The sequence below is a fragment of the Poromitra crassiceps genome, assembly GCF_964638095.1.
Source record: "Poromitra crassiceps genome assembly, chromosome: 1".
NCBI classification, from domain to species: domain Eukaryota; kingdom Metazoa; phylum Chordata; class Actinopteri; order Beryciformes; family Melamphaidae; genus Poromitra; species Poromitra crassiceps.
Window position 1 is genome coordinate 32,146,122 of NC_139623.1, and position 18,808 is coordinate 32,164,929.

The 18,808-nt window shown below is 43.2% G+C and overlaps 1 protein-coding gene across 1 annotated transcript in view; it reads left to right on the forward strand.

The window, feature by feature from the left end:
- Nucleotides 1-18,808, forward strand: part of tspoap1 (TSPO associated protein 1) — a gene marked incomplete at both ends in the record, with an annotated part of 144,127 nt that overhangs the window by 50,584 nt on the left and 74,735 nt on the right. Inside the window, 3 exons of the mRNA XM_083641906.1 lie at nt 3,840-3,947; nt 12,148-12,276; nt 17,949-18,125. Coding sequence (XP_083498032.1) covers nt 3,840-3,947; nt 12,148-12,276; nt 17,949-18,125 — 414 coding nt within the window. The remainder of the gene's footprint in view (nt 1-3,839; nt 3,948-12,147; nt 12,277-17,948; nt 18,126-18,808) is intronic.

Sequence of the window (18,808 nt, forward strand, 5' to 3'; positions counted from 1 at the left end):
ACATGAAGGAATCACCAAACTTGTTTTTACTGAAAGCCGTTTTAGTCCTCAGCCCTGATAGCCTACTCTGTGCTGCTTTTAATCTCTCTCAATAATGCTCTCAACACAACACATTTACTTGGTGAAATGACTAAAAACGAACAGTTGCAAATCAAAGTTTATAGCCTACCACATGGGTCAAGAAATGTGGCGAAAACACAGCTCAGTGTTCAGGGCTCAGTGGCTTGAAAGCGGACATGTTTGGAGAGAAGCCGTGCGCTGCTCGCGCTGTTAGAAAAAAAATCATGCACAAGGCGAGCGCCAGACGGAGGTAGCGCCCAACCACGGCCAACAAATTTACGTCATTTGACGTGCCCGCCCCTCGCTCCACCCCCGCGCCCTTCACGGCAGGGTGAGCATAATACAAGCTTTAGTGTCTTCTTTCAGCCTAGTGGCAAGCTCTCTTAATGCACTAGACTCCCCATCAGATTTTTGGCTTGCATGACTCCTGTGCTGTGAGTTAGTGTGGGGTAGTAGGTGTTCATTCAGTGCCAGTGGTGGGCTGATGGAGCTGTGCTAGTGGACTGTCATCTGTCAGCCAGTGGTAGATAGCGCTGCACAAACAACAGCAGCTGATGACTGAGCAGAGAATGGCTTTTCAGTAGGGCTGCAACTAACGATTATTTTCTTTATCGATTAATCTGTTGATTATTTTCTCGACTAATCGATTAGTTGTTTGGTCTATAAAATGTCACAAAATGATGAAAAATGTTGATCACTTTCCCCCGAAAGCCCAAGATAATGTCCTCAAATGTCTTCTTTTGTCCTGACTAACAGTCCACACCCCAAAGAGAATCAGTTTACTGTCACAGCATAATGATGCAATGAATGAATGATAAGTCACCTTTTGAAAAATATAACATCACAAAATAAGACATGGAGTGGAAGAGTTGCAATTAGTGCCTCCTGAGCAGATTTATTTTAATGTTTCATTTATTTTCATTATTTATTCTAACATTTTCCCATTTCCCCCTCTCTCTCAAGCACCCCCTGTAGTACCTCCACGTACCCCTAGGCCAGGGGTAGAGTTTGAGAACCACTGGTAAATGATTAATCGATTATAAAAATAGCGATTCATTTTCTGTTGATCACTAATCAATTAATGGACTAATAGTTGCAGCTCTACTTTTCAGGAAATCATATAAGCAACACTGCAAAAATGGGGCTCCTCTCTATTTAGCTCTTAATGAAATAGGTACACTGCTCCTGTTGTGTATGCTGGTGTTTTCCCAGAGTGGTACTGTCTATGGGTTCTGTTTTTTTTCCTTCCAAAATGGTACTGACTAGTGACTATGGGTTCTGTTTTTTTTCAGAATGGTACTGACTATGGGTTCTGTTTTGTTTTTTCATAATGGTACTGACTATGGGTTCTGTTTTGTGTTTATGCCTGCTCCTGGCTCCGGGTTGTCCGTCCGTACGTACGTACGTACGGCCGTCCGTACGGATGTCCGTCCGTACGGATGTTTGTTAACGCCATATCTGAGGAACGCCTTGACGGAATTTCATCAGATTCGCCTTAAACATTCACTTAGGCTCAAGGATGATCTGATTAGATTTTGGTGGTCAAAGGTCAAAGGTCAAGGTCACTATGACCTCTCGAACGCCATTTTCAATCTTGTTAACGCGATATCTGAGGAACGCCTGGACGGAATTTCATCAGATTCGCCTTAAACATTCACTGAGGCTCAAGGATGATCTGATTAGATTTTGGTGGTCAAAGGTCAAGGTCACTGTGACCTCTCGAACGCCATTTTCAAGCTTGTTAACGCGATATCTGAGGAACGCCTGGACGGAATTTCATCAGATTTGCCTTAAACATTCACTTAGGCTCAAGGATGATCTGATTAGATTTTGGTGGTCAAAGGTCAAAGGTCAAGGTCACTGTGACCTCTCGAACGCCATTTTCAAGCTTGTTAACGCGATATCTGAGGAACGCCTGGACGGAATTTCATCAGATTCGCCTTAAACATTCACTTAGGCTCAAGGATGATCTGATTAGATTTTGGTGGTCAAAGGTCAAAGGTCAAGGTCACTGTGACCTCTCGAACGACATTTTCAAGCTTGTTAACGCGATATCTGAGGAATGCCTGGATGGAATTTCATCAGATTCGCCTTAAACATTCACTTAGGCTCAAGGATGATCTGATTAGATTTTGGTGGTCAAAGGTCAAAGGTAAAGGTCACTGTGACCTCTCGAACGCCATTTTCAAGCTTGTTAACGCGATATCTGAGGAACGCCTGGACGGAATTTCATCAGATTCGCCTTAAACATTCACTTAGGCTCAAGGATGATCTGATTAGATTTTGGTGGTCAAAGGTCAAAGGTCAAGGTCACTGTGACCTCTCGAACGCCATTTGCAAGCTTGTTAACGCGATATCTGAGGAACGCCTGGACGGAATTTCATCAGATTCGCCTTAAACATTCACTTAGGCTCAAGGATGATCTGATTAGATTTTGGTGGTCAAAGGTCAAAGGTCAAGGTCACTGTGACCTCTCAAACGCCATTTTCAAGCTTGTTAACGCGATATCTGAGGAACGCCTGGACGGAATTTCATCAGATTCGCCTTAAACATTCACTTAGGCTCAAGGATGAACTGATTCCATTTTGGTTATCAAAGGTCAAAGGTCAAGGTCACAGTGACCTAACAAATGCCATTTTCAAGCTCGGTAACGCCATATCTCAGTAACACATTGACTAAATTTCTTCACATTTGGCTCAAATATCCAATTCTGCACAGAAACGCCTTGATGCAATTTCTTCCAATTTGGCTCCAACATCCACTTGGACTCAAGAATGAACTAATGGCGGAGGCATAAGTCCGCGTTGCGGTCGTTCTAGTTTCAGAATGGTACTGACTATGGGTTCTGTTTTGTTTTTTCAAAATGGTACTGGCTATGGGTTCTGTTTTGTTTTTTCATAATGGTACTGACTATGGGTTCTGTTTTGTTTTTTCATAATGGTACTGGCTATGGGTTCTGTTTTGTTTTTTCAAAATGGTACTGGCTATGGGTTCTGTTTTGTTTTTTCATAATGGTACTGACTATGGGTTCTGTTTTGTTTTTTCATAATGGTACTGGCTATGGGTTCTGTTTTGTTTTTTCAAAATGGTACTGGCTATGGGTTCTGTTTTGTTTTTTCATAATGGTACTGGCTATGGGTTCTGTTTTGTTTTTTCATAATGGTACTGGCTATGGGTTCTGTTTTGTTTTTTCAAAATGGTACTGGCTATGGGTTCTGTTTTGTTTTTTCATAATGGTACTGGCTATGGGTTCTGTTTTGTTTTTTCATAATGGTACTGGCTATGGGTTCTGTTTTGTTTTTTCAAAATGGTACTGGCTATGGGTTCTGTTTTGTTTTTTCAAAATGGTACTGACTATGGGTTCTGTTTTGTTTTTTCAAAATGGTACGGGTTATGGGTTCTGTTTTGTTTTTTCATAATGGTACTGGCTATGGGTTCTGTTTTGTTTTTTCATAATGGTACTGGCTATGGGTTCTGTTTTGTTTTTTCAAAATGGTACGGGTTATGGGTTCTGTTTTGTTTTTTCAAAATGGTACTGGCTATGGGTTCTGTTTTGTTTTTTCAAAATGGTACTGACTATGGGTTCTGTTTTGTTTTTTTCAAAATGGTACGAGTTATGGGTTCTGTTTTTTTAAGAATGGTACTGACTGAGTGACAATGGGTTCTGTTTTTTTTTCAAAATGGTACTGACTATGGTTTCTGTTTCCCCCCCTTCCACCCCCCCAGAATGGTACTGACTATGGTTTCTGTTTGTTTGTTTTTTCTCTTTTTCCCCCCAGAATGGTACTGACTATGGGTTCCTGCTGCGTCAGAACTCGGAGCTGCTGCGTGTCCTTGATGAGCTGGAGAAGACTTGCACCACACTGAGAGAGGAGAATGGCCTACTGGTACGACGCAAAGCAACACAGGGAGTTTGTGGTCTTTTTTTTTAGAACATAAAGAAAACAAAACAAGAACAGGAAAAAAGAAAAGAAAAGAAAAAACATATATACCGTACATACATTCAATATTACAATGCTACAAAATGTCATAGAAAATGTGCTTACAAAACGATAAAATATATATATATATATATACTGTGCAAAGGATCCAAAAGAAACTCAATTACCGCTTTCAGCCTGATCAAAATAGGTCAGGAACGGGTCCCAAATAACGAAAAATTTCGTTAAAGAATTTGACCTCTGGAACCTGAGTCACTCCATACGTATAACTGAGATCATGTCTGTCAGCCACAGCTGAAAAGAAGGTGGAGAGGAGGACTTCCATTCCTTCAAAATTAGTTTCTTGGCAACTGTAATTCCCTGTGTCAGAGATTGCTGCACGGCCGTTGGGAGGAGCAAAGAGGACTCCGAGCAGCCGAAGATGGCGAGTTCTGCCTCCAGTTGGAGGGCTATTTTGTAGGCCTTAGAGTACCAGTCAAATATTTTGGCCCAGAATCCTGATAGTGAAGGGCAAAACCAAAAGCATGGGACAGTGTGCCCTCCGACACCCGACACCTATCACATAGTGGTGAGACCGAAGGATATATCTTGTGTAACCTATGCTTGGAGTAATGAAGATGGTGAGCAACTTTAAATTGGATAAGTTGATGTCTGCTATTAACTGAGCAGAACTGGACCACAGACAGACTCCTGTCCCATATGATTTCAGACAGATCCACACCAAGTTCCTCCTGCCATGCCTCTTTGATGGGAGTTTGTGGTCTTGACTGAAGACTTGTTAGAACAATACAGGGAGTTTGTGGTCTGGACTGAAGACTTGTTGGAACAATACAGGGAGTTTGTGGTCTGGACTGAAGACTTGTTAGAACAATACAGGGAGTTTGTGGTCTGGACTGGACTAAAGGCTTGTTAGAAAGCAACACATGGAGTTTGTCGTCTTGACTGAAGACTTGTTGGAACAATACAGGGAGTTTGTGGTCTGGACTGAAGTCTTGTTGGAACAATACAGGGAGTATCTAGTATGGACTGAAGACTTGTTAGAACAACACAGGGAGTTTGTGCTCTTGACTGAATACTTCTTACTGTAGAACAACACAACAGGGAGTTTGTGCTCTTGACTGAAGTCTTGTTAGAAAGCAACACGGAGAGTTTGTGGTCTTGACTGAAGACTTGTTAGAACAATACAGGGAGTTTGTGGAAAGCGGATGACCTACTTACATTTTGGCTGAGTTGACGCAGTCTATGCGCCTGGGTTTGCTGCACTCGTGCATGATATGCTTTTTTCTGACAGCATATTCCGTCAATGTAACACCTCCTCCCATTAAATGACATAATGGAGGAGTAAATCTGAGATATAAGTTATCTCTGATCGAATGAAAGATGAAGTAATTCCTCCCAAGGAAGCAGAGTTGGTAAAGAAGGGAAAGAGCGGAACTGAGAGGTTACACAGTGACTCACCTTTCTCAATCAGGGTTCAAATATCTTGGGGTAAACATCACTCTGTCTTTTTCTGCGGTTCTATCTGCTAATTTCACCTGCCTAATGTCTCAAACCAAATCTGACTTTCAGATAGGGATGGGACTGATCTGATCCAATATCGGTATTGGGTGCCGACACTGACATAATTCACGAATCGGATCGGATCTGAATCAGGTTTTTTTTTTTTTTTTTTTTTTTTGCAATTCCAGCACAGGCTGCACAGGGGGCTCTGGCCGTAATTTGCCCATGTATAATAGTATCCTTCTTTGCCTTGTATATTTTCTTAATTTTGTCTGCTTTTTGCAAGGTATATTTTAATTTTTTTTTTTTTATTGGCCAAATCTTTGCCTATACTGTATATTCAAGAAAAATATCGGTATCGGAATAATATCAGTATCGGCAGATATCCAAATTCAGGTATCGGAATCGGATCGGAAGTGAAAAAATTTGGATCGGTGCATCGCTACTTTCCTTACTTTGGCGGGATGTTTTCAGCCAGGATCACGATCCACGATCTTATCACGATTCTTTTTCATCTTGGTTTTTAAGACTATTTTGCAAGTTACTGAACAGTACAAGTACATCCAAACTAATTTCAGGGTTCGTATGGTCATGCGAAATCTGAAAAAGTAATGGAAATTTAAAATACAATTTGTTACGCTGAGTTAGCAATAATTCATGTGCTAAGAAATAATGTTCTCAAGCATGCACATGCTCACTCTATCTATCTATCTATCTATCTATCTATCTATCTATCTATCTATCTATCTATCTATCTATCTATCTATCTATATGTATTGGTTCACTATTATTTAGGCTATACAGTGGGGTTAGGCGATAGGACGAATATATGGGCTATCTGCGATTGAGTCCACCGTCGGTTGCTTTTGTTGGGTGATCTTTCACGTGATTGTTGTCATTTTAATTTGCTAGTTTAATGGTGAGAGAGAGAGACCGACAGACGGAGAGAGAGAGAGCTCTGTCTGTCTCACATGCGGCTCGGCACACACACACACACACACCACAGCGTTGAGGTTAAGCAGTGAGAGAGGGGGAAACGGAGCAGAAACACGCTCACCTGGGAATACGGGGCAGGATGACAGCAGATTAATAGCAATGCGTCCTCGCATTTAAAATAACTGCCCAAATCCGACTGAAGCAAATTAAACTCAAACTATAAAGCAGCCATAGATATGATTCAGACACTTTTTCCACTCTATCTGCCTGTCTGTCTCTCTACCCGCATGTTTGTTTAGTGTGCGTGTATGTTGTAAAGAGGTTTCATTTGCGTTTGTGTGATTTTCATCAAGTCAAGTCAAGTTTATTTGTATAGCCCTAATTCACAAGCATGTCCCAGAGGGCTTCACAGAAAATATGTCTAGCTAATTCTAGCTGACACAACAGTAGAAAATTACAGTAGTAATGATAACATATTGAACAATTGATAGAGAAATATAGGATAGAGCAGAGGAGAGAGCAGGAGAAGGGAGGGGGAGGGAGAGCGGGGGCATGTGGGGAGGAGAGAGCAGGGAGAGGGAGGAGGTGGGGAGGGAATAGGGAATGTGGGGGAGGAGAGAACAGGGAAGGAGAGGTGGGGAAGGAGCAGCGGAAGGGGGGAAGAGAAAGAGAATGGGTGCCATGCTTTAGAATAGTGTGGGGGGAGACTTCAAGAAGGGGAGGAGGTGGGGAGGGAGAGCAGGGGGAGTATGAGAGAGAGTATGTGGAGAGAACAGGGAGAGGAGGGCTAGCTGACACAACAGTAGCAAATTACAGTAGTAATAATATCACATTGAACTGTCATATGATAGAGAAATATAGAAAATATAGAAATATAGGATAGAATGGGTGCCATGCTTTAGAATAGTGGAGGAATAGTGGGGAGGAGAGATCAGGAAAGAGAGGAGGTGGGGAGGGTGCAGGGGAGGGAGAGCAGGGGGAATGTGAGAGAGGAGAGAGCAGGGAAGTGATGAGGTGGGGAGGGAATGGGAAATGTTGGGGAGTACAGGAGGTGGGGAAGGGGGAAAGAGGAGAGAGCAGGAGAAGGGAGGGGGGGAGGGAGAGCGGGGGGATGTGGGGGAGGAGAGAGCAGGGAGAGGGAGGAGGTGGGGGGGGGAATGGGAAATGTGGGGGAGGAGAGAACAGAGAAGGAGAGGTGGGGAAGGAGCAGGGGAAGGGGGAAAGAAAGAGAATGGGTGCCATGCTTTAGAATAGTGTGGGGGGAGAGTTCAGGAAGGGGAGGAGGTGGGGAGGGAGAGCAGGGGGAGTATGAGAGAGAGTATGTGGAGAGAACAGGGAGAGGAGGGCTAGCTGACACAACAGTAGCAAATTACAGTAGTAATAATAGCACATTGAAAAGTCATATGATAGAGAAATATAGGATAGAATGGGTGCCATGCTTTAGGGTAGAATGGGTGCGATGCTTTAGAATAGTGGGGGAATACTGGGGAGGAGAGATCAGGAAAGGGAGGAGGTGGGGAGGGTGCAGGGGAGGGAGAGCAGGCGGAATGTGAGAGAGAAGAGAGCAGGAAAGTGATGAGGTGGGGAGGGAATGGGAAATGTTGGGGAGTAGAGGAGGTGGGGAAAGAGCAGGGGAAGGGGGAAACAGGAGAGAGCAGGAGAAGGGAGGGGAAGGGATCAGGGAAGAGAGTTGAAAATGTAAAAAGTAGAGTCCAAAAAGAAATAGAAAATTTAGTCTTTACGTGTTCGTAAGTTTAGGGAATACTAGCTAATTAGCTAGGTGAAAAAGGGGTAAAAAGATTGGGAGTTCCACGAGGGTGATCTGAGGGATCCATGAGTCCGCATTGATGACATCGACCAAGAGGAGAGGAGGGGAGGATGGGGGTCGGTGGTGATGATGAGGCCAGGGGAAGGGGGGGAGGACGTCAGGCAGGTGAGGGAGTAGTGGGTAGATGGGCCTGAGTGACGACAGGTGACCAGGACAATTAGCTAGGTGAAAAGGGAGAAAGTGACCAGGAGTTCCAGGAGGGTGATCTGAGGGATCATGTGTCCGCATTGGTGGCATCGACCGGGAAGAGAGGAGGGGAGGATAGGGGTTGGTGGTGATGATGAAGTCGGGGAAGGGGGGAAGGCATCAGGCAGGCGAAGGAGTAGTGGGTAGGTGGGCCAGAGTGACGACAGGTGCCCAGGATGATGAGGATAGCGGTTGGTGGTAATGATGAGGCCGGGGAAGGGGGGGAGGGTGTCAGGCAGGCGAAGGAGAGTGACGATAGGTGGCTGGGACGATGACGACTGGATCTAGGGCTGCGGCGGCGGGGGTGTACGTCAGGCCAATGAAGGACACCTGAGGAGGAGAGAGAGAAGGGGGGGGGGGGGGCGGGGGAGAGGAATCTGCGCAGAGGTGGAACTAAGTTTGCTAATAGCTAGCTAATAATTTAAGTCTAAGTCCTAGAATTAGCCTAGCCATCGCAGGTCGGTTCCATATGACATTCTTAATAACTGCACCACCAGTACCATACGGCCATACCCAATGACTAAGGCTGTGATTAGCCCCACTGGCACCGTTAATGCATGCTCAGTGCCATCGGTTCCGTATGGTGTTAAAAAATACCACCAATACCATATGGACCCTCCTCGATGACTCTATAGAAAACAATAAAATTAGGTCAAGTCTACGTTTATATTGATATTGCTGGCTTGAGACACAGTGGATACAGTCTCTGCACACCCAAGTGTGTGACAGGTGCGTCGGATGAAGATATACAGCAGACATTTCTTGACATTCTGGCAATATGCGAATTGGTAAAGTTAGGGGGGGAGGCTTCAATGAGTGGAAGAACAACGTTCGGCCTCAATAAACGGCATCACCGTTTATTATAAGAGCATTGTATCGTCCCGGCTCCGTCACCAAATTAATTTTCATCGTCCCTGACGCGATTTTTAACATCCCCGGGATGACGGGAGGTCCTGTCGAGCCCTGGTTAAGTGTGTATAACCTCTTCTAAACATGAACTGCGGATTATAACCGTAGAATCAGGTCCGACTATCCGCTGCTAGACATGACTCAATAAACCACTTAATCACTTTCTAAACATGGGGAGAAGCTCCGGCGTGGTTTGGAGCACAGTGCTGCTGCCTGGCTACTGCAGAGGACAAGTAGGCTACAGAATAGTCAAACCAACCCCCCCCCCTCAGTGTTGTCGTCCTCCATGCTGCTCTGTGGCGCTCGCGAGTCGCACTTTGAAGTGAAAAGGGGGAGGGGAGGAAAACTTTGGAAGCGTCTTTCAGACATAGAAAGGCAAATGATAGAATGTGCACTGCATGTAGCGCGATTCTAACGATCTGTCTGGAAACGCAGATCGTGGACCCATTCTAATCGTTAACGATCTAAGATCGCCATATCGCCCACTCCTACTTTCAGAGATGGAACAGTTTGCCTCTGACTTTAACCGGCAGAATAAACACTCACCTCCTTTTGTGATTTATATCAGGATAACATATTTCCTACTTTTCTATCCCTTTCAAGTAAATTTGACTTGCCACGTTCACATCTCTTCAGATATTTTCAGATACGTCACAATGTAAAGACATTTTAAAGTAGTAACTGTTAAGAACGTCGAATTTCAGCCTGTGGGAATCACTGACTCACACTGCGTGGCAAATCAAGAGGCGGAGAAGCAGGGTTGGAAAATAACACGTTGGCCAAAGATTTATATCGCCAGCCGAGCGGAGGCGTCGCGTAAAAACCCGCCTCACTTGCAGGATCATTCTATCGGCTAAACGGCCTGGCTTGGAAACTTTTAGACTGAAGTAAATGCCAGTAGTTTGTGGATATTAGTGGGATTTTTGGCCAATCTAAAAGGGGCTTTAGAAAGCAATACAGGGAGTTTGTGGTCTGAAGTGAAGACTTGCTAGAAAGCAATACAGGGAGTTTGTGGTCTGGTCTGGAGTGAAGACTTGTTAGAAAATAGGCCAGGTGCACATATAAAGCAAAAAAAAGGTGCTGTGTTTCAGTTAAGTGCCGAAACAATCACTGTCGCTTTTTGTCGCATTTACTTTTTCTAACATATAAATAAATGCCTTGTTTTCTTACTATGAATAGCCTCTCTTTTTCTTCTTTTTTTTGTGTCAGTGTGCTTGTCTACATGTATCTTTTCAATATCCACCAGCAGCATTGGCAGATGAGAGATTATACTAAACTCAGAAACCAAATCTGCTTCTCCTTTTCAATTCTGTATTATTATTAATTTGTTTTAATATATGTATATATATTTGTTTTAATATATATATTAGTGATGCGCGGGCCGCAGTTATAACCGCGCTGACCGTGGATATCCCGCCCCACGGGCGGGCCGGATTATAAAAATAAACATTCTGATTAATAGCGGATGGGTTGCGGGCGGTTGAAACGATGTATCATTAATGAGGAAAAACAATATTAATTACATTCTCTAGTCTATGAACGTATTTTAAGCTACATTTTTCGTCAGGCACATTCTTAGTCGCCCGCCCTCAAAACACTCCAATCGAAAACAGAATTATTTCTCTAGGCCTATTTTGAATCATTTTGGTTACTATAATAATTAGGTCTACTTTTGATTTTGATAATAAGGCCTACTTTGATCAATTTCAGACAAATTTGGGAAAATTCTGCAATATTCCATGTTTTACAGTTGATTCCATTTTTATTACCAAATTCCATGATTCCTGTGACTACACCTCACTCCAGAGACAGTTTAAATGGAAATGGACCCAGAAACACATAAAGTACCTGGGTGTCTTGATCTCAAATAACCTGGATGAAATGTATAAACTTAATTATTCTCCAGCATTGGATAACATAGAGGTAGATCTCAAACGCTGGCAGACGCTCCCAATATGCATCTTAGGCCGGGTGAATATACCCTGCTGTTTTGTCCAACTCATGTTACTGTTGGGCCACGCGACTACCCAAAATATGAATAATTAATAAGATTATTATTACTTTTTTCCCAAAGATTTTTTTTATATATTTTTTATTCATTGGTAACTTCATCCCTCATTATGTGTACCAACATTTCATACTTAGTCAGAACTTTAACCTCTCAAATGCCAGTGTCCAGTAGTACTGTAAGTACAGTACAAGTACAGTAAAAACACAATTTCCCATACATTTTCGTTCCCATAAATGCAAAGTGGATTTTTCAAGGGGGGGATTTCATAGGCTGGGATAGGTCAAAAAGATTGGCAGCAGCATTCATTTTGATCCATCTTTAGTTTTTTGGGAAATGCACTTTAACTTTTTTACCCTCAATTTACTGTTAAGGTCCATGGCATGGACCGCAGTTGAGAATGGTGAATTTCATAGTATTTATTTTATTTTTTATTTTGTTATTGTTTCTTATTTCACCGTTATATCGGCCGATATTATCGGTATCGGATTTTTTTTACTCCCTAATATCGGTATCGGCATCGGCCTCAAAAATCCAGTATCGGTCGGGCTCTATATATTATACAACAAATTCCATGATTCCGTCCATTTTCTCTGCATTGTGGAAATCATACTTATGGCCCTAGTTCTTGAATCACTTTGCTAAGGTTCAGCTTGTGTACTGAGTGTTTGTGACGTTCTTGTTTGGCAGCATTGCTGTGACTTTCTTGTTTGGCATTGTTGTTTTAGTTTTTGCTGCAGGCCCTGCCAGATGTTGATATTTGTTTCCCCTGTGTGCAGCGGAAGAGCAGTGCCCCGGAGACCGAGGAGAAGGTCAGGCGACTGAGGAGGAAGAACACAGAGCTGGCTGTCCTCGCTAAGAGGCTGGAAGAGAGGGCTCGCAAGCTGCAGGAGGCCAACCTCAGAGTGGTACAGTATACTGCACTAAGGAATATGAAACGATATGAAAATTTCATATCACGATTATAGTGACCAAAATGATCACGGTTATCAGTATTGTGCTGAAAATGTTTAAAAAGTACTAATACACTCACAACATCTCGGAGATGGTTGCCAACTTTGATGTTTTTCGAAGCATATAGTTATCGCAAGGAATTTTATCACGGTGATCGTAAGGAATTTTATCATGGTTATCATTAAAACCGGTTATGGTTTCATCCCTATTCACATTGTCACAAGGTGCAGGAGGCCAACCTCAGAATGGTACAGTATACTGCACTAAGGAACAGCTTTCACATTGTCACAAGCTGCAGGAGGCCAACCTCAGAGTGGTACAGTATATAAGCTGCAGGAGGCCAACCTCAGAATGGTAGAGTATATAAGCTGCAGGAGGCCAACCTCAGAGTGGTACAGTATATAAGCTGCAGGAGGCCAACCTCAGAGTGGTACAGTATATAAGCTGCAGGAGGCCAACCTCAGAGTGGTACAGTATATAAGCTGCAGGAGGCCAACCTCAGAGTAGTACAGTATATAAGCTGCAGGAGGCCAACCTCAGAGTGGTACAGTATATAAGCTGCAGGAGGCCAACCTCAGAGTGGTACAGTATATAAGCTGCAGGAGGCCAACCTCAGAGTGGTACAGTATATAAGCTGCAGGAGGCCAACCTCAGAGTGGTACAGTATATAAGCTGCAGGAGGCCAACCTCAGAGTAGTACAGTATATAAGCTGCAGGAGGCCAACCTCAGAGTGGTACAGTATATAAGCTGCAGGAGGCCAACCTCAGAGTGGTACAGTATATAAGCTGCAGGAGGCCAACCTCAGAGTGGTACAGTATATAAGCTGCAGGAGGCCAACCTCAGAGTGGTACAGTATACTGCACTGTCCTCACTTTGGCCCAAATGATGAGAGCGACTCATGCACCAGCATCCAAATCACAACATCACCATAATGTCCAGTAATGAGCTGAATGGAACAGGCCAAGTGAATGTCCAGTAATGAGCTGAATGGAACAGTCCAAGTGAATGGGAGCCATTGTTGAAGACTGCCAGCATGCCATTGAATAGTTCAGTGTATCACTGAGGATGGCTACACAACCCAACGTTTCAGTTTTGGCCCCGGTCACTGCTCCACCCCCTCTGCCGATCTGGAGAGAGCCGTAGACTAGCACCATGCTTCCTCCGACACATGCGCAGTTGCCAGGCGCTTCTTTTCACCTGACAGCAGGGAGCTTCACCGGCAGGACGTAGCATGTGGGAGGATCACGCTATTCCCATCAGTTCCCTTCCGCTCCAAGCAGGCGCCCCGACCGACCAGAGGAGGCGCTAGTGGAGCGACCAGGACACATGCCCTTAATCCAACTTCCCACTCGCAGACACAGCCAATCGTGCCTGTATGGACACCCGACCAAGCCGGAGGTAACACAGGGGCGCGAACCTGTGACCCTCTTGTTGGTAGGCAGGGGATCTACCGCTACACTACCCGGACGCCCAATGGGCTTATGAAATTACTTTGATTTTTTTTTATCATTTTGCATTGATTGATTGATTGATTTTATTTATGGATATAGCAGAACAAAATCCAAGGGATAGACATATAAAAGTGTGGACACTTATTTCCAACATGGTCCCTGGTCTTATAAAAACAGGACATACGGTAAAGCGTTATACGATTTTAATGCACAACGTGGAAGTGTATTAAAATCGTATAATGCACACCTAGGAGTTGATTATCCCACTTATACCATGGTCATTTGCCAGCAATATAAAATAAAAGCATTTGTGAATTTTTGGTGAAAGTTTAGCGATCAAAATCTAAAGTTTTTCACAAGCCATAACTCTGGGTTTGGGTAGTTTCAAGTTTGCTATGCTAGCTCTCGTTTTCAGGCTATGAGTGTCCCGAACAAACTGGAAGTACTGTATGTTCTTGGGCTGAGGTGAAGGATGACCCTCATTAGTTAGTTAGGAAATAAATTGTAATTCCCAATCTTTCCATGTACGCATTTATTTTTCTGAGATCAAGTAAAACAATTTGCAGTGGCAATAGGTTACGAGTCTAAAAATACCCTGATTGCATGGGGCTTGTTAGAGAGTTAAGAGCAGTGGAGGTAGGCACAGAGGAGGAACAAGTAAGTAAGCTGTGCTCTTTCTGTAGTAATGCCATAAAACACACTCAAATGTTACTTCATAAAAATGAATGTTTGTTAGTCCCTTACTACTTTTTAGTGAGCAGATGACTGCATTATTGCTTGTCATAATTTTTATTGACAAAATCTGTCTCAGGGGATAATGATTTATTGATTTGTAAAAGTGGCATGTTGTATTTTGCACAAATAATATTCATTATTATTAATATTAATGAATTAATAGCACATTGGCATAACACTCAAAGTACAGGACACGCTGTTATTGATTTATTTTTGATACATGTCTAGTCTGTAACAAACAAAGTTAATAATGATCACATCTCACCAACAACATGACCATTTGGTCAAGAGTAATTTCAAACTGCATGATGTACTATATGTACGGTTTAGTTAGTATGAAGGAAAGTTGGGCAAGTTACTTTCAAAATGTAATATACTACATATTACTAGTTACTTTCATTTGAAAGTAATAAGTTACTTTACAATATTACTGTCTGTGTACAGTAACTTGTTACTTATTTCACTACTTTTGCATTACTTTCACAAAAATAACAGCAGTGGCAGAATGACATCGCCACCCCGGAACCATCCCCGAAAAATAATTTCAACCATCTTGAAGTCAGTGTAAACCATCCAAAATTCAAAATGTTATCCTCTTCCTTTGTTATTGTCATCTATAGTGGTTATTTGTATAAAAAAAACAACAAAAAAAAACACAATTTGATTAGGAAATTATTGTCTTTATTTAAATGTATTTTGATAAAATAAAAAAAGTAACTCAGTTTGTAACTTGTGTTACTTGACAAAGTAACTGGTATAATATTACTGAAATCATATTGGTAGTAAGTTATATTACTGAGTTGCTGCTAAAAGTAATATATTACATGTAATATGTTACTTTTGTAATGAGTTACCCCAACACTGGGAGTTAACACAACACTGTTGAGTTAACAGAGCAGGGATTTTTAGCAGCAAAGAGCCCCCAGCATAGCTCTCTGCCAAACAGCTATATTAGTCTAGCGAGCCAATTCAAAGACCACCTACTGCCACAGCCATTTGCTGCTTCTGTATACCCTGTGTATTCTGTGTGCACCTGTTCACCAGACCCACCGTACTGCTATCCCCTTCACCCTCCCCCATGCGCCCTGCTGCTCACTGAAGGGCAGGGCCATGTAGCTGTGCAGTACAGCCACAGTAACACAGAGTGAGCAAGACTTTAGGAGCTCTGCAGTGTTTTGAAAATGATTGTGTTTTGGACCTCATCTTGACCGAGACATTTTATTTACAGATTTAGTTTGCCTTACTACTTGCTCTTAATCTCAGTGAGAACCAAGAAATCCTTTCACTTAGATGAAAGCTGCAATGGAGAGTCAATTGAAACTCTTCTGTTACTCTAGCTCCGTAACTGGACTCACAGGGCCCTATCTTCGCAATGGCGGTAATTTTGCGTTTGCGCCCGTTTTGCGCTGGAATAGGCAAAGCCCTAATTGTGGGCGTGTCGGCCCGCTGCGCTCCACGTCATCTCAGCGCAAACCTCCATAGGCGTGTTTATGCCCATAACAGGATTCACAAGGTGAGATCACTCCCCTTAAAAGCCACAGCGTCACCGCCATCACGTCTGTGACAGCAGCTTCTTTCTTGCTCAGTGCAAGCAGAGTGACAGAGTGAGAGAGAGAAAAGAGTTTCATAATGAAAATGTATGCTTTTGTAATTAGTAGCCTATTAAAGCCGTTTTGCTCATATAGGCTATAACATACACATTTAAAAATATTAGTTTCTTTAATAGGGTAGGGATGTGTGAGATTTTAATTCTAGCCTATTTCAATAGCCTATACCAGAATTGTCCACTCGGGTTAAGCTATTGTTGCATTGTTGTCCTGCACTGCGCGGAGAATACTGTCTGCGCTCAGGCGTATGCCTGGCGTAGAGTTTTTTTTTGCGCTAAGACCAGCTATTTGGTGGCGTTAAAATTGAGAGCACCCAAGGCCTTTTTTTCTAACACATTGTGCTGGAACGCCTATTTTGGCACGGGGAACGCCCAAACCTCTGTTTACGCTCGGAACATAGTGACGGTATCTTCGCCAGAGTGCAAAATGACACTTGCAGGAGGGAGATGATAGGCTAGAGGCCCACAGACATGCCTGGGCCACGCCTACACCTGGGTCTGCGCTTAGATCCCAGCGCAAAACTGGATGGTGGAGGCAGACAATAGCTTAAGACGCAGGGAAGATAGCAATAAGAGGCGCGCAAACGGCAGCGCAAACGATAGCGCCGTACGAAGATTGGGCCCATACTTTTTGACTGCCTTGATGGGGTTTGTATATGACGCTGTCCCTCTGACTGATTTCATATGATTTAGCCTTGATGCAGTTTGTATATGACGCTGCCCCTCTGACTGATTTCATATGATTTAGCCTTGATGCGGTTTGTATATGACGCTGCCCCTCTGACTGATTTCATATGATTTAGCCTTGATGCGGTTTGTATATGACGCTGTCCCTCTGACTGATTTCATATGATTTAGCTGTGTTGTGGTTTGTATATGACGCTGTCTCTCTGACTGATTTCATATGATTTAGCTGTGATGTGGTTTGTATATGACGCTGCCCCTCTGACTAATTTCATATGATTTAGCCTTGATGCGGTTTGTATATGACGCTGCCCCTCTGACTGATTTCATATGATTTAGCCTTGATGCGGTTTGTATATGACGCTGCCCCTCTGACTGATTTCATATGATTTAGCCTTGATGCGGTTTGTATATGACGCTGCCCCTCTGACTGATTTCATATGATTTAGCCTTGATGTGGTTTGTATATGATGCTGTCCCTCTGACTGATTTCATATGATTTAGCCTTGATGTGGTTTGTATATGATGGTGTCCCTCTGACTGATTTCATATGATTTAGCCTTGATGTGGTTTGTATATGATGCTGTCCCTCTGACTGATTTCATATGATTTAGCCTTGATGTGGTTTGTATATGATGCTGTCCCTCTGACTGATTTCATATGATTTAGCCTTGATGTGGTTTGTATATGATGCTGTCCCTCTGACTGATTTCATATGATTTAGCCTTGATGTGGTTTGTATATGATGCTGTCCCTCTGACTGATTTCATATGATTTAGCCTTGATGTGGTTTGTATATGATGCTGTCCCTCTGACTGATTTCATATGATTTAGCCTTGATGTGGTTTGTAGATGACGCTGCCCCTCTGACTGATTTCATATGATTTAGCCTTGATGTGGTTTGTATATGATGCTGTCCCTCTGACTGATTTCATATGATTTAGCCTTGATGTGGTTTGTATATGACGCTGTCCCTCTGACTGATTTCATATGATTTAGCCTTGATGTGGTTTGTATATGACGCTGTCCCTCTGACTGATTTCATATGATTTAGCCTTGATGTGGTTTGTATATGATGCTGTCCCTCTGACTGATTTCATATGATTTACCGGCTGCGCCTTGCTGATATTCTATTCTGCTCCCGTACAGGTGAATGCTCCATCACTGGTCCGGCTCGGCTCGGTGGAACAGTACAAAAGGGCATTTGCCCGGCAGCGAGCCCGTGACCTCGCACAGCACGCTGACACTCTGCTGTCTAAGGACAAGGAAATGGCTGCCCTGCAACAGGAGTGCAGAGATCTGGAGGCACGGCTAGGCACCACTAAGGTAGTGACAACACAATTCCTCCATAACGGGATTATATTTCCTTTCCCCAGAGTAAACCATGTTCATGAATTTGGACAAGAGCTCCTTCTCCATTGAAAGATTTAGTTTAGACCAATCCTTTGCTTCTGTCTGTTGTTTTTAACCATAATAAGCTGCCCACTGTGTCAACCAGCTCTCTTCCCCAGCCTTGCGCATAATGCCACACACTTGCTCTCTGTTGGACAGTATCGGTACTGCTCATCCTAAGTCTCTCCTAAGCCCCTATTGCAAAGGCTGTGTCAATGCTGGTGTGTAGATGACAGTGGAGGAATAGGCTGACTCTCTTAAGTGCCTGTTTTTAATTACTGGTACTGTGACTTAAGAGCTGATTTTCCTGGATGTGAACATCTGCCAGGCTCATTTAGTGAATGATCTAACAGGCGGAGCTGTACTCTGATCTATGTAATGGGAGTGTCGGTGTTGCAGCCTGTGTTTAACTTAAACACTCCTTCACCATGTGATGAGGACGACAAGGATGACAAGCTTTCTCAGCTTGGCTGGAAAAATGTAATATGGGAAGCCATTGATATTTTCGTGAAGTTAATTTCACTCCATGTTTCTGATCCTTGTTACACAGTATCCCCTCTGACTATGCTTTAGACCAGGGATACTCAACTTGCTTTGCCCGGGGGCCACTTTCGTGA